Raw genomic sequence first — 15,656 nt, 5'->3', positions numbered from 1 at the left:
AATGTCCCCACCCGTCATGGGAATAATGTCACCTCCCTCCTATCCTGGGCCTCTTCCGAGAATAATGTCACCCCCTCCTCCCATCCTGGGCTCCTTCTGGGAATAATGTCACTTCCTCCCATCCTGGGCTCCTTCCGAGAATAATGTCACCCCCCCTCCCGTCCTGGGCTCCTTCTGGGAATAATGTCACCACCCTCCTCCCGTCCTGGGCTCCTTCCGGGAATAATGTCACCCCCTCCTCCCGTCCTGGGCTCCTTCCGGGAATGTCACCCCCTCCTCCCTTCCTGGGCTCCTTCTGGGAATAATGTCACCCCCCCCTCCGCCCATCCTGGGCTCCTTCCGGGAATAATGTCACCCCCCTCCTCCTTTCCTGGGCTCCTTCTGGGAATAATGTCACCCCCTCCTCCCTTCCTGGGCTCCTTCTGGGAATAATGTCACCCCCCTCCTCCCATCCTGGGCTCCTTCCGGGAATGTCACCCCCCCTCCTCCCTTCCGGGAATAATGTCACCCCCCTCCTCCCATCCTGGGCCCCTTCCGGGAATAATGTCACCCCCCTCCTCCCATCCTGGGCTCCTTCCGGGAATGTCACCCCCCCTCCTCCCTTCCGGGAATAATGTCACCCCCCTCCTCCCATCCTGGGCCCCTTCCGGGAATAATGTCACCCCCCTCCTCCCATCCTGGGCTCCTTCCGGGAATAATGTCATGCTCCTCCCGTCCTGGGCTCCTAGGAATAATGTCACATACCCCATCTTGGGTTCCTTCCAGGAATAATGTTAACCGCATCATGGGCCCTTACTTTTTTTAAGCACAATTTTAACAAGAAACAATTCTTACCTTCTCCTATGATGTTTGCTGTCTTCTATAGCTGGTGCACTAGCCGGTATCTGACTTGGGTGTGCCGGCACAGGCAGCGCATGATGTCACTGGCAAGCCAACATCTGCTGGCCTCTGATTGGCTGTCAGCATGTATTGCAGTGCAGGAAGCTGGCCGGTCTCCGCACAGCAATACCTTTTGGCTTTGTGGCCGAGGACGTACATCCAGGTGAAATTGGTGTTGGTGCCACCTCCTACTCCCGCACGTGTCTGGTCGCACCCTCAGTGTCCATGATCATTAAGCCCCTGCATTCAGCACTTTACACTTTTCATCACACCCTATGGGGCTCACGTTATAAATTGTTGGCTAAAGGTTGATGGCACTAAGGTCACACTCCAAAACTTGTCTTTGGTGTCCTCCCACACTGCAGAGGAAACCCATACGAACTCATGGCAGATGTGTTCTTTGGGATTTGAACCCAGGACATCTACAAAGGAACATCCCTGATCACTGAGCCACCCTGCTGCCGGTAACTTGTTGATTTGCCGATGATTTAGCTCACGCCGGCATAAATTATCCAATCACCTAAAAAAATACTCTTTCCTGTGTAAGTGAATTGTGAACACCACCAAAGTTTTACTGCACCTTCCAATACGCCAGGCAAGAACATGAACCATAAGAACCTGTTTCACGTAATATGGTATGATCTAGTAGTGCAGGATGCACAGGAAATAAATCGCATAGTCCACAGGAACAATTCACCTAGTGACCTCCAAGGCCAGCAAAACTGGAAATCCTGTTCCTGATAAGGGTTCCTCAGGGTTATTGACCTCCATGTCATCACCCTCTGGACAACTTGCATATCTCTCAATGCAATGGATCACCTTCCTAGGAGCCTCTGGGGGGGCCATAGTTTTAGCAACCATTAGATTATAGATTGAAGTCTTCCAAAAATGCTACATTTCCAGGTCCTGGCCATAGGATCAGCTACTGTTTTGAATAAGGATCCTCCTGGAAATCTCTTTGAAGCAATGCACTACATGGAAACATCTTAATCATTGAATTCAAGTTTTTAGATCAGTCCCATTACCCTCGGTGAATAACCTTCAGCCCCTCACCCCCCGGGGTATAACCTCCTGCCCCCTCGCCCCTGGTATATAACTTCCGGCTCTATTACCCCAGTGTATAACCTCCAACCCCTCACCCCCCCAGTGTACGAACTTCAGTCCCCTCCCCCCAGTGTAAAAACTTCAGCCCCCTCACCCCTGGTGTATAACCTCCGGCCCCATTACTCCCGGTGTATAACCTCCGGCCTCTTTACTCCCGGTGTATAACCTCAGGCCCCATTATCCCCAGTGTATAACCTCAGGCCCCATTATCCCCAGTGTATAACCTCAGGCCCCATTATCCCCAGTGTATAACCTCAGGCCCCATTATCCCCAGTGTATAACCTCAGGCCCCATTATCCCCAGTGTATAACCTCAGGACCCATTATCCCCAGTGTATAACCTCAGGCCCCATTATCCCCAGTGTATAACCTCAGGCCCCATTATCCCCAGTGTATAACCTCAGGCCCCATTACTCCCGGTGTATAACCTCTGGCCCCATTTACCCCCAGTGTATAAACTTCAGCCCCCTCACCCCTCGTGTATAACCTCCAGCCCCCTGGCTCTCGGTGTATAACTTCCGGCCCCATTACGGTGTATAACCTCAGGCTCCATTACCCTCAGTGCATAACCTCCGGCCCCATTACCCCCGGTGTATACCCTCCAACCCCCCCAGTGTATATACTTCAGCCCCCTCACCCCTGGTGTATAACCTCCGGCCCCCTGGCTCTCGGTGTATAACTTCCGGCCCCATTACCCCAGTGTATAACCTCAGGCCCCATTATCTCCAGTGTATAACCTCTGGCCGCATTACTCCCGGTGTATAACCTCCTGCCCCATTACACCCAGTGCATAACCTCCGGCCTCATTACCCCCGGTGTATACCCTCCAACCCCTCACCCCCCAGTGTATAAACTTCAGTCCCCTCACCCCTGGTGTATAACCTCCAGCCCCATTACCCCCAGTGCATAACCTCCAACCTCTCACCCCCAGTGTATAAACTTCAGTCCCCTCTCCCCCAGTGAATAATCTCCAGCCCCCTCACCCCCGGTGTATAACCTCCGGCCCCCTGGCTCTCGGTGTATAACTTCCGGCCCCATTACCCCAGTGTATAAGCTCAGGCCCCATTATCTCCAGTGTATAACCTCCGGCCCCATTACCCCCAGTGCATAACCTCTGGCCCCATTACCCCGGTGTATAACCTCCAACCCCTCACCCCCCCCCAGTGTATAAACTTCAGCCCCCTCACCCCTGGTGTATAACCTCCGGCCCCCATTACCTCCAGTGTATAACCTCCAACCTCTCACCCCCCAGTGTATAAACTTCAGTCCCCTCGCCCCCAGTGTATAAACTCCAGCCCCCTCACCCCTGGTGTATAACCTCCAGCCCCATTATTCCCAGTGTATAACCTGACAATCGCTTCCTGCAGTTAGGCAGTGAGAAGACAGCTGTCAATCAACATGACATCAGCAGTCACGCCGAGTCAACAGAGCACAGCAGAAGAATTGCCGGTAGGAGTGTTCTGTGACCTCTTTGCTGGTAGAGATCAGCGACAGGCACAACAGGCAGGTAGCTAGCACTTACCTGCCTATTAGTGTTTAGGGCCATAATAAAAAAAAAAAGTCATATAGTCCTGGATAAACCTGTTTATGTCCATTTACACTGCAGGATTTTTATGAATGAGTGTTCCCAGGCTTATCGTGCAGACTAACCAGGCAGCCGATCACCCGATGGAGCAGATTCCAGCTGGACATTTGGTGAAACAACTATTTGTTCAGTGACCAAAATGATTGTCTACAGTTGACAACAAGACCACCCTTTCACCCCTCTCTAGACCAGATTTCCGGTGACAGATTTCCATTTCCATCATCTGCCATGGACGATACTGACCATAGGACACCGCCGCTTCTGGAAGAGCAATTTTCAATATGTGTGGACCCAATGACATCAGTAGTGTAAAAAGCCAGAAAAATGCATTTGGCAAAAATAAATCTTGGTGCCATGACTTCACAGCACTGGTTTGTCAGAAGGTCCCCACGTGATGGAAGGAATGTGTCCTTGGCTTGGGTTCCATGAAGGAAAATAGAGGAAAAAGAATATGGTCTTCAATCACATGTGGCCATTTTGCACTTCGTAAAACAGGATAATTTTTCATCCATTTGCATTTTATTAGTCCATTCTATACCATCCATGTGTCATCTGTATTTCACATGGACTAAAAAAATAGCTATGGGCAAATCAACAATGAAGTCACTGGATAAGGTCTTCAAATCGAGGAACATTTCACTGGTGAAGAAGACATGGCTCGTACATAGTTTGGTCTTTTCTCTGGTAACAACTGGATGGGAAACCAGGACGATAAGGAAACAAGACAGAAGAAGGCCATGTTCACACTTTGCGGGGTCCTCTGCGGGTTCTCCCGCAGCGGATTTGATAAATCTGCAGGTTAAAACCGCTGCGGTTATCCCTGCAGATTTATCACGGTTTGTTCCGCGGTTTCCGCTGCGGGTTTCCGCCTATACTATTGATGCGGCATATGCAGCAATATGCAGCATCAATAGTAATGTTAAAAATAATGAAAATTGGTTATACTCATCCTCTGATGTCCGGATCTCCTCGGCGCTGCACCCGGCGGTCCGGTTCCAAAGATGATGTGCGAGAAGGACCCTTCGTGACGTCACGGTCATGTGACCGCGACGTCGCCGCAGGTCCCGTTCGCACAGCAACTCTGACCAGCCGGCCGCATGCAGCGCTGAGAGGTGAGTATAACATGATTTTTTATTTTTATTCTTTTTTTTTACCCCAAATATGGTTCCCAGGGCCTGGAGGAGAGTCTCCTCTCCTCCACCCCAGGTACCACCCGCACATTAGCCGCTTACTTCCCGCAACGTGGGCACAGCCCCATGCGGGAAGTAAGCTGTTCAATGCATTCCTATGGGTGCAGAATCGCAGTGATTCTGCACAAAGAAGTGACATGCTGCGGGTTGTAAACCGCTGCGTTTCTGTGCGGTTTTTCCCGCAGCATGTGCACAGCGGTTTGCGGTTTCCATAGGGTTTACATGTACATGGAATCGCTATGGAAACTGCTGCGGACCCGCAGCATCAAAATCGCGGCGGTTCCGCGGTAAAAAACGCAAAGTGTGAACATGGCCGAAGAGTCGACACCTTTGATAAGAGGTGCTGGAGAAGGATGTTATCAATACCATGAATGGCAAGAACAAACAAATGAAGCCAGACATGTCACTCGAATCGAGGATCACCAACCAACGACTTGCCAACTGTGGACACATCATACGGAGACAACAATCACTGGAGAAGGACATAATGGTGGGAAGAATAGAAGGAACAAGGCGAAGGGGGAGACCAGCAACCTGATGGCTTGATACTATCAATATAACGGTGGAGAAGAGCCTTGTAGACCTATATAGGCTTTCACAAGATTGATCTTCCATCAAGATGCCATAGCTCGAGCCAACAGAATTCCTGCAAATGAAAGTAGATTTCCTAAATGTCTTCTAGCCCCTTAGGGTATGTGCACACTGTGTTTTTTAGACTCTGGAAGTGACAAGAGACAAAATATGTTCACAGCAAGGTGTTTTTTACATTGCTGTGCATATTTCCTTTGTTGTATTTGTCATTTTTTGTAAGCTTTTCAGGAAAATTACAGGTGGAGAAGCCAAACCTTTAGAGCTGTCCATCATCACCTCTGACCTTCAAGGAGCGAATTCAGAAGGCAAATCGGAACAGAGGATGAAATGTCTCCGACCTCGATGAGTCCTAGCGAGACGTCTGAATAATGCGCAAGGTGGAACGGCATCATTATGGACTTTTATTTTAATTTTAGTTATTTTTTCTTACTTTTCATCACTTGAGCATATTAATAGATGTATCCTTATATTGTGAATTAATAATGTAGTGTCAGGGATTTTATGACACTATAGGACTCCGCATTTATCAAGTACAAGGTATTAACAGAACACCTGCCACTAACCTGGACATGTGGCCATTATGTATATCTTGGGAGGGGGATGAAACAGCAAATCCTGGTGTTTTCCGAGCACATCATCTTGACCTTTAATCCCCAAGTTCCGTATGTTAAACTGCAGATACAGCTTATCTTTTGTGATAAACCATAGGCAGTGCCTGTACATAGGAGTATAAAGCTCCAGCAACCACCCAGCATACATCCCATGAGCAACTGACCAGCGAAGAGAAGGTAAGAGCTTGCACGGCCCTACCTGGAGGTGACCTGCATAAGGATAGGGCAGAGCCGCGTTCACACTACAACTCATAGATGCTTTTTTTGTGCATTATTATGTGATTGTGTCAAATCCAACTTTATTACATATTTTTGCTATATTCCATGTATTTTCCAAGCATAGTGTCATACACCTTTTATAGGATTTTATATTGGGAATTACATTTTATGATTCATTGCTATATGAAGAGATAGAATAATACTGTTTTTTTGTGTTACTTTTTTATAATCCTATTGTATTTTGCTAAATTTGATATTAAGAATTGTATTAAAAAAAACTGGGTTTGAACTTTTTTAGATAGACATTTTGGCATTGTATTTGATTTGGAACCGGTGTCTCCTGAGGATAGATGTTATTAGGCTTAAAGAGTTACTAAACTTTGCTAAAAACTTTTTCCAGTGACATGTTGGAAATTTTCATTAGTGGGGGGGATCGGATCTTTGTCATTAAAAGAGGCAAAAGTTCTCAGCAGAGTCAGGTAGAAACTTTTTTTTTGGATTCCCTAAACTCTGACAGGTCCAACTTTTTTTTATTAGGATGTTGTATTATGTATATTATGATGTTTTATTAGGATGATTATATTGTAAATATTGATTACATGGAAGCAATCACGATATTCAATTATTAAATATGTCCCAAATTCTAAGCACGAGACACAGTTCTATCTTTCCTAAGTCCAACGTTCCAGTACATTACTGTTTTCTGTACATTTTGCACATTTTTCCCTCATTATTTTTAAAAAATGTATTTAAAAACAAAACCTAAAATAAAAAATACAATAAAATACAAAAATACAATAAAAAAAATAATTACCGTATATACTCGAGTATAAGCCGAGATTTTCAGCCCAAATTTTTGGGCTGAAAGTGCCCCTCTCGGCTTATACTTGAGTCACGGTCTGTGGCAGGGTCGGCGGGTGAGGGGGAGAGGGCGCTGAGGCATATACTCACCTAGTCCCGGCGATCCTGACGCTCCCCCTGCCCGTCACACGGTCTCTGGGTGCCGCAGCTCTTCCCCTGTACAGCGGTCACCGGCACCGCTCATTAGAGAAATGAAAATGGACTCCACTCCCATAGGGGCAGAGCCGCATAGTCATTTCTCTAATCAGCGGTGCCGGTGACCGCTGTACAGGGGAAGAGGCTGCGGCACCCGGAGACCAGCTGTCCGGGGGAAGGAGCGGGACGCCGGGACCAGGTAAGTATCGCATATTCACCTGTCCACAATCCACACGCCGCTCCGTCTTCCCGGCGTCTCTCCGCACTGACTGTGCAGGTCAGAGGGCGCGATGACGCATATAGTGTGCGCGCCGCCCTCTGCCTGATCAGTCAGCCCGGGATTTTACGCCCAGTGAGAGCCATTCAGGAATTTTAGTGGCTCTCACTGGTGTGCCGGCTCCCATCGTTCACAGCAGGGAGCCGGCTCTTTGTGTCGGCTCGTTCACGAACGACACGTCAGTGCAGAGAGACGCCGGGACCAGACGCTGAGGAGATGCAAGCAAGAGAGGTGAGTATGTGTTTTATTATTTTTATTGCAGCAGCAGCGTTATATATGGCACAGATTTATGTGGAGCATCTATGGGGCCAAACTGAACGGTGAAGAGCATATAGGGCACAGCTTTATAATGAGCATCTATGGGGCCAAACTGAACAGTGCAGAGCATATAGGGCACAGCTATATAAGGAGCATCTATGGGGCCATAATGAACGGTGCAGAGCATATAGGGCACAGCTATATAAGGAGCATCTATGGGGCAATGAACGGTGCAGAGCATATATGGCACAGCTTTATATGGAGCATCTATGGGGCAATAATGAACGGTGCAGAGCATATAGGGCACAGCTATATAAGGAGCACCTATGGGGCAATGAACGGTGCAGAGCATATATGGCACAGCTTTATGTGGAGCATCTATAGGGCCATAATGAACGGTGCAGAGCATATAGGGCACAGCTATATAAGGAGCATCTATGGGGCCATAATGAACGGTGCAGAGCATATAGGGCACAGCTATATAAGGAGCATCTATGGGGCAATGAACGGTGCAGAGCATATATGGCACAGCTTTATATGGAGCAGCTATAGGGCCATAATGAACGGTGCAGAGCATATAGGGCACAGCTATATAAGGAGCATCTATGGGGCCAAACTGAACGGTGCAGAGCATATAGGGCACAGATTTATAAGGAGCATCTATGGGGCAATGAACGGTGCAGAGCATACATGGCACAGCTTTCTATGGAGCATCTATAGGGCCATAATGAACGGTGCAGAGCATTGTATATGGGGCACAGCTTTATATGGAGCATCTATGGGGCCATAATGAACGGTGCAGAGCATTCTATATGGCACAGCTATATATGGATAATATATGGGGCAATAATCAATGGTATGGAGCATTATATATGGCACAGCTTTATATGGAGCATCTATGGGGCCATAATGAACGGTGCAGAGCATTCTATATGGCACAGCTATATATGGATAATATATGGGGCAATAATCAATGGTATGGAGCATTATATATGGCACAGCTTTATATGGAGCATCTATGGGGCCATAATGAACGGTATGGAGCATCTATTTTTATTTTTGAAATTCACTGGTAGCTGCTGCATTTCCCACCCTAGGCTTATACTCGAGTCAATAAGTTTTCCCAGTTTTTTGTGGCAAAATTAGGGGGGTCGGCTTATACTCGAGTATATACGGTACAAAGTTTCTTACATTTCCAATAAATGTTCTACAAGTGTTTACTGATCAGTAGCTCACTTCTAAGTAAAAAAAAAAAAGAACATAAAAGTCAAAACTTGGAATGTGACTCATGTTCGATACCGATGTGTCTCCGTAATAGGTTGGTGAGGAGAAGTTGCAGCGATGAGAGGTTTCGTGGTAACGCTCGCACTCCTGTTCCTCACAGGTAAGCGGCTGTAACTAAATCATTGTTAGAATCCTTTATTTTCTGTGTTCGGTCTCTAATATCTAAAATATTTATTATTGATAGTTATTTAAAAGACTTAAAAAATAAAAAAAAAAGACTTTGAGTACAATAGGGCACCACCCCGGTCCACAGGCAGTGTATGGTATTACAGCACAGTGGCATTCACTTTAATAGAGCTGAGCTGCAATAGCAGAAGCAACCCATGGACAAGTGTGGTGCTGTTTCTGTAAAAAAAAAAAAAAAGTTTTACTTCTTAGTATTATATTTCTGCTATTTGTGTGGTACAAATATTGATATTGGCTTTAAAGGTGTCCATATTTTTTGATAGGTGCTGGCCAAATTTGCTCAAGACAAACCATTATTTCTTCCAAGTTGCTGCTGGACACCTCAGACAGCGGCTTACCTCTACTGTGAACAAAATGATTAGGAGCTTATGGAGGACCTTGGCATTTTCCATAAACATGTAATTTTCTTACCCGGTATAAATGCCGCTGTTCTCCTGAATCCGGCGCTGTTTTTCTTTTTTTTCCTACTCCTCTCCGTTCCTGAGATATGGCCCCATCTTTCCTGTATAATAATTTAGTCTTTTTACCAAGAGGGCGTTGTCTTTAACTCTTCCCTGTGGGTGTCGTCATGAGGGCCAAGCCCTCTTGACTTAAAAGACTAGATTTATATATAGAAAAGAAGGCACTGTATCTCTGGAACGGAGAGGCGCAGGAACAAAAGAAAAACATCGCCGGATTCAAGAAAACAGTGACATTTATGCCAACTATATCTAAAAACAATATTGATGGCAAATAATAGGTCATCTCTAAATTCATAACAGACAATCCTTATTTCCTGTAGCATCAACAGTCATGGGATATTTGTGAGGCTCTTCATACTCATTAGATGGTGGTCCACTCTTGCCAAAATTTCTTTAATGTATACGGGGATTTTAGCATACAACTGTTTCTCTTTTCCTCAGGGACACAGGCTCGTTATCCATGGCAGCATGACGAACCCCAATCCCCGTATCAGCACGTCCGGGATGTTATTGAAAGCTACGTAAATAAAGTACGAGATATTGGTAGAGAAGCCGTGTCACAAGCGGAGTCTTCAGATCTTGGAAAGCAGCTTGAGTAAGTGGCCCACTGGATACGTCACTATGGGTATTTCTCCAGGATGGGGTGGCTCTGCTTGAAAGTTCAACTATTTTTGATGGTTTTTTTTAGGCACTTGCATCTCTGATCACGCGGGAATAAGGCAGAATGGGTGGTGTACCCAGGATCAATTCATTAACGGACATTACTTTTATCTTGAAGTCGCCTTTTACCTCCACTAGTTGAACTGATTTTATACCTTTTTGTTCCTTCAGCTTGAAAATCGCAGAGAGGTTTGATGAAGTCAGCTCTAAAGCACTGGCCCTGAGGAAGCAAATCAACCCATACGTTGACAAAGTCAGAGAGCATGTTTCTGCAGAGCTGGAGAAAGACATTCCTCTTGTCAGAGAAAAGATCCGTCCCATCGTTGAGAATTTCCAGAGAAAATGGACTGAAGATGTCAAGTCTTTCAGAGAGAGGGTGGCACCTTTAGGAGAAGAGCTGAAGAAGCAAACCAAAGAGAACCTAGAAGTCTTCTACAAGAAACTTCAACCAGCGGCTGAAGATCTGAGAGAGAAGCTGCGTGCTGAGGTTGACTCCCTTCGTGCCAACTTGGCTCCATACACTGATGAGCTGAGGCAAAAGATTATCGAAAAACTGGAAGAAGTCAAAGCTAACGCTGGTCCCAAGGCAGAGGAATACAGGGCACAGATCACCCAGCATATCGAAACCCTGAAGGAGAAGTTTGCACCTCTGGCTGAAAATCTCAAAGAACGTCTTTTGCCCCATGCCGAGGAAGCCAAAATCAAGATTGGTAAACTTTGGGAAGCTGTGAGGGAAAGACTTGCCCAAAGCCAAGCTTAAAATGTTCCCATGTAGTGACTGTATGATGACATGGTGCTCCAAGTGTAGTCCTTGACCCATCCATAATCTTTATAGTCTTCAGTAGAGGAGGATATATAACGTGGGGCTAAGTATAATGTGATCATTAATGATAGATAGACACTGATTACCTTCTCCCCAAGACCATGTCCTTGTCATCTTTCACGTCTGTCTAAAAATAAAACGCATTGGTAGAACATGATTTCTGTTTGTGTTTTGCTACTTTGTGATAAAAAATGTTCTGTAAGATATAAAATGTCATGAGAATAAAGAAAAGTCTGCTGCTATCATACATTACATGGTTAGTCCTAAACCTCTGCTTTCACAAATGCAAACAAATGTGTCTGTGAAGATCTGAGATTGTGGGTTGTGATAATCACCTAGGCAGGTTAAAGATGCAACTATTTTTTTTATTCCTTACATCCATGGTTTTACAGCAAATCCAGGTAGATGGCCAAAATACATTGCCCCTAGTTCACAAGATCCCCTCCGCTGGGCCGGTAGTCCCACTGCCCACATACCAGGTGATACTCACGGTCTTCCAACTTGTGGTTGGCCGACAGATTTGATATCTCCCACCAGTATAGTCTGTAGTTACAGTTCATGAACACATGACAGATCCCTCAACCATAGCAGGGGGATCCAGCCCAGCCGTCAATAGATCTCCAAAACTCCATAGGCCATCCATCTAATGCTCCAGGACCCCAGCCTGGATCCTCTCCCCTCAATGTCACTCATCCAACTCTCTGACTAAAACATGTGGCTTCTTTTTCTCCTTCCCCTTAAACATTTGATGTTACCTCAAAAGAATGAAGAATATTCCAGAAGTCCATCACCTAGGATTGCATGTGAGACCCCCTCTAGTGACGGCTATATTGGGTCTACAATCCCTATCCAAACACACTGGGACTAGTTGATGGAAGAACAATGGGATAGAGTTCCTTGATTACTAATCTTGGTTCCGGCCTTACGTATGCATAAGATCCAGCCTACACGTCTTTCTCTGCTTACTGTCACTGAATGGAAACATTGATTCCTAAAGGTACCGTCACATTAAGCGACGCTGCAGCGATATAGACGATGCCGATCGCTGCAGCGTCGCTGTTTCATCGTTGTGTGGTCGCTGGAGAGCTGTCACACAGACAGCTCTCCAGCGACCAACGATGCCGAAGTCCCCGGGTAAACCGGGTAAACATCGGGTTACTAAGCGCAGGGCCGCCAGTGTAAATGTAAAAAAAAAACAAACAGTACATACTTACATTTCGCTGCCTGTCGCGTCCCCCGGCGTCCGCTTCTCTGCACTGTGTAAGCGCCGGCCCTAAAGCACAGCGGTGACGTCACCGCTGTGCTCTGCTTTACGGCCAGCACTGACACATTCAGTGCAGGAAGCTCTGAGCAGCAGCGCGGACGCCGGGGGACGTGACAGACATCAGAAGGTGAGTATGTAGTGTTTTTTTTAACTCTTACAATGGTAACCAGGGTAAATATCAGGTTACTAAGCGCGGCCCTGCGCTTAGTAACCCGATATTTACCCTGGTTACCATTGTAAAACTTTGCTGGCATCGTTGCTTTTGCTGTCAAACACAACGATACACGCCGATCTGACGACCAAATAAAGTTCTGGCCTTCTAGCTCCGACCAACGATATCACAGCAGGATCCAGATCGCTGCTGCGTGTCAAACACAACGATATCGCTATCCAGGAAGCTGCAACGTCACGGATCGCTATCGTTATCGTTGGAAAGTTGGTCAGTGTGAAGGTACCTTAAGGCTGAACTGACGAGCAAGCAAATCTCTAATAAAACACAAAAATAATATAGTTATAACTGGTGCTCCGTGCTGGAAAAAGTCTGCATCCCTTAGAGCCATGGACTTCGCTCTACGTGCATTGGTCCAACAGTCTTTAGTAAGTGGCCTGCTCCTCACAGTGTCCTTGCTCTTTGGTGGTTAAGGTCATCATCAGACTTGAACATGAGCGACGTTGATGCACCCATCGGAGCTTACTTTCTGCTTCCTGACCTTCATCATAAAAGATAAATGATTGGTTTAAACACTGCATCATTGAGCAGGTGCCCAGATAATGTTGGTAAATCTGTATGTCCTTACACAACTTACACACTTGGGTTATTCAAGGTCTTTTTCACAGATCTCATGTCCCATTGTGGTAAGTACGGTAACTAGGGTGAACCAAACAAGCCAGAAAATGTGGTGGAATGTGCCATGTTTCCTGTGCCACTCACTAATGGCACTCACTTTTTATGGCACTCACTAGTTACCTGGCATTTAAGAGTAACTGGTTGGTCACATGCAAGGGAGAATGTGGTCTTCTTGGCTCCTTGCTATCTCACCTGAGAAGAGGGCAGTAGACATTAATAAGTTTGCAACTTGTGCATCAACTTTCCAATCTTTCTCTCCTTCCTTATTATCTATCAGGGCAGAGTTGTGATGAACCAATACACAAAAAGTATTAGACCAACTTTAATGGCCGTGAAGGAGTTGTTCAGGACTAAGATATTGATGACCTATACTCCTGCCAAATAGGTGGGAGTCCGGCACCCCAGCGATCAGTTGTAACCGAGTCTCAGAGTCACTGGAAGTCAGACAATGCAGAGCGTGTTAGGCACCAGGATTCTCCCGCTGCACAGGGTAGATCTCAAGCCTTAAAAAAAAAAGACACAAAAATTGAGCTTGAGTTGGTACACATGCAGAACTTAAAGGGCCACTGTCACCCCCTCCAGCCGTTATAAACTAAAAGAGCCACCTTGTGCAGCAGTAATGCTGCAGTCTAACAAGGTGGCTCTTTTAGTTTTTGATTCAATTAATCCCTCAATAAAGCGTTTTAAAGTTTGCCACAAATACCTGACTTTGTACCTGGAGGCGGTCCGAAGCCTCTTCTATGAATCTCCCAACTGCCGTCACTCTTCTCTTCAGGGGCGATGGTCGCCGCCCCCTGCGCGCTGTTTCTGCTTAAATCCGGCGCCTGCGCTGTGCGTGCCTGCCTGGGGCAGGCGCAGTCTTCATTGTCAGTCACAGCTCAGATGCAGGGTGCCTGACTGCGCCTGTGCGGGCAGTGCGGCCACCCTGTTGCTGAATCCCCGCCCCGCACTGTGTTATTCATTATGCACAGTGCGGGGCTGGGGTTCCTGGGCATGCGCACTGCGCTGTTCAGACGCTCCCCCGGTCCCCCGCCTTCCAGCGTTGCCGCAATATACACTAATCCTCACCAGCGTTTGTAATGAGGCAGCCGCAAATAACAATGCTGGAAGGCGGGGGAGCTGGGGGAGCGTCCGAGATGGGGGAGCGCCTGAACAGCGCAGTGCGCATGCCCAGGAATGCCAGCCCTGCACTGTGCATAATGAATAACACAGTGCGGGGCGGGGATTCAGCAACAGGGTGGCCGCACTGCCCGCACAGGCGCAGTCAGGCACCCTGCATCTGAGCTGTGACTGACAATGAAGACTGCGCAGGCCCCAGGCAGGCACACACAGCGCAGGCGCCGGATTTAAGCAGAAACAGCGCGCAGGGGGCGGCGACCATCGCCCCTGAAGAGAAGAGTGACGGCAGTTGGGAGATTCATAGAAGAGGCTTCGGACCACCTCCAGGTACAAAGTCAGGTATTTGTGGCAAACTTTAAAACGCTTTATTGAGGGATTAATTGAATCAAAAACTAAAAGAGCCACCTTGTTAGGCCGGCGTCACACTTGGCGTAAGACAATACGGTCCGTATTTTACGGCCGTAATACGGACAAATGTTCCCAAAATAGTGATGCGTAGGCAGGGTGTGTCAGCGTATTTTGCGCATGGCATCCTCTGTATGTAATCCGTATGGCATCCGTACTGCGAGATTTTCGCGCAGGCTTGCAAAACCGACATCTAATGGATTTATGTGCTCAAATGTTCGGGAAAACATATATACAGTATATATATATATATATATATATATATATGTCATTGAGACACATATATATATATTCTGTATTTATATTTACTTCAGCGCGATATCTGTGAAAAGCCGGTAATTCAATTGCCGGCTTTTAATTTCTCCTTCCCAATCCCGACAGGATATGAGACATGGTTTACATACAGTAAACCATCTCATATCCCCATTTTTTTTGCATATTCCACACTACTAATGTTAGTAGTGTGTATGCAAAATGTGGGCGCTGTAGCTGCTAAAATAAAGGGTTAAATGGCGGAACAAATTGGCGTGGGCTTCCGCGCAATTTTCTCCGCCAGAGTGGTAAAACCAGTGACTGAGGGCAGATATTACTAGCCAGGAGAGGGTCCATGGTTATTGGCCCCCCGTGGCTAAAAACATCTGCCCCCAGCCACCCCAGAAAAGGCACATCTGGAAGATGCGCCAATTCTGGCACTTGGCCACTCTCTTCCCACTCCCTGTAGCAGTGGGATATGGGGTAATGAAGGGTTAATGCCACCTTGCTATTGTAAGGTGACATTAAGCCATATTAATAATGGAGAGGCGTCAATTATGACACCTATCCATTATTAATCCAATTGTTTGAAAGGGTTAAAAAACACACACACACATGATTTAAAAGTATTTTAATGAAATAAACA

The 15,656-nt window shown here is 46.7% G+C and overlaps 1 protein-coding gene across 1 annotated transcript; it reads left to right on the top strand.

Annotated features, from left to right (window-relative positions):
• The first annotated feature begins 6,067 nt into the window (after window positions 1–6,067).
• On the top strand, window positions 6,068–11,280 carry LOC143764364 (uncharacterized). Its single transcript, XM_077249850.1, has 4 exons — window positions 6,068–6,136; window positions 9,028–9,093; window positions 10,082–10,235; window positions 10,472–11,280. Exons 2-4 carry the CDS (start codon window positions 9,051–9,053, stop codon window positions 11,058–11,060), a joined length of 786 nt encoding a protein of 261 aa, XP_077105965.1. The 5' UTR covers window positions 6,068–6,136; window positions 9,028–9,050; the 3' UTR covers window positions 11,061–11,280.
• Window positions 11,281–15,656: the final 4,376 nt, after the last annotated feature.

The sequence above is a fragment of the Ranitomeya variabilis genome, chromosome 4 (assembly GCF_051348905.1).
Source record: "Ranitomeya variabilis isolate aRanVar5 chromosome 4, aRanVar5.hap1, whole genome shotgun sequence".
Taxonomy (NCBI): domain Eukaryota; kingdom Metazoa; phylum Chordata; class Amphibia; order Anura; family Dendrobatidae; genus Ranitomeya; species Ranitomeya variabilis.
This window is presented reverse-complemented; position numbering and strand designations above follow the sequence as displayed.

What these genes read in the sequence shown, in the direction of transcription:
- LOC143764364 (XM_077249850.1), top strand. Translation starts at nt 9,051, where the DNA reads ATGAGAGGTTTCGTGGTAACGCTCGCACTCCTGTTCCTCACAG. An exon ending in CGCACTCCTGTTCCTCACAG is followed by an intron (nt 9,094 to 10,081) that starts GTAAGCGGCTGT and finishes TCTTTTCCTCAG; the next exon opens with GGACACAGGCTCGTTATCCA. An exon ending in GATCTTGGAAAGCAGCTTGA is followed by an intron (nt 10,236 to 10,471) that starts GTAAGTGGCCCA and finishes TTGTTCCTTCAG; the next exon opens with CTTGAAAATCGCAGAGAGGT.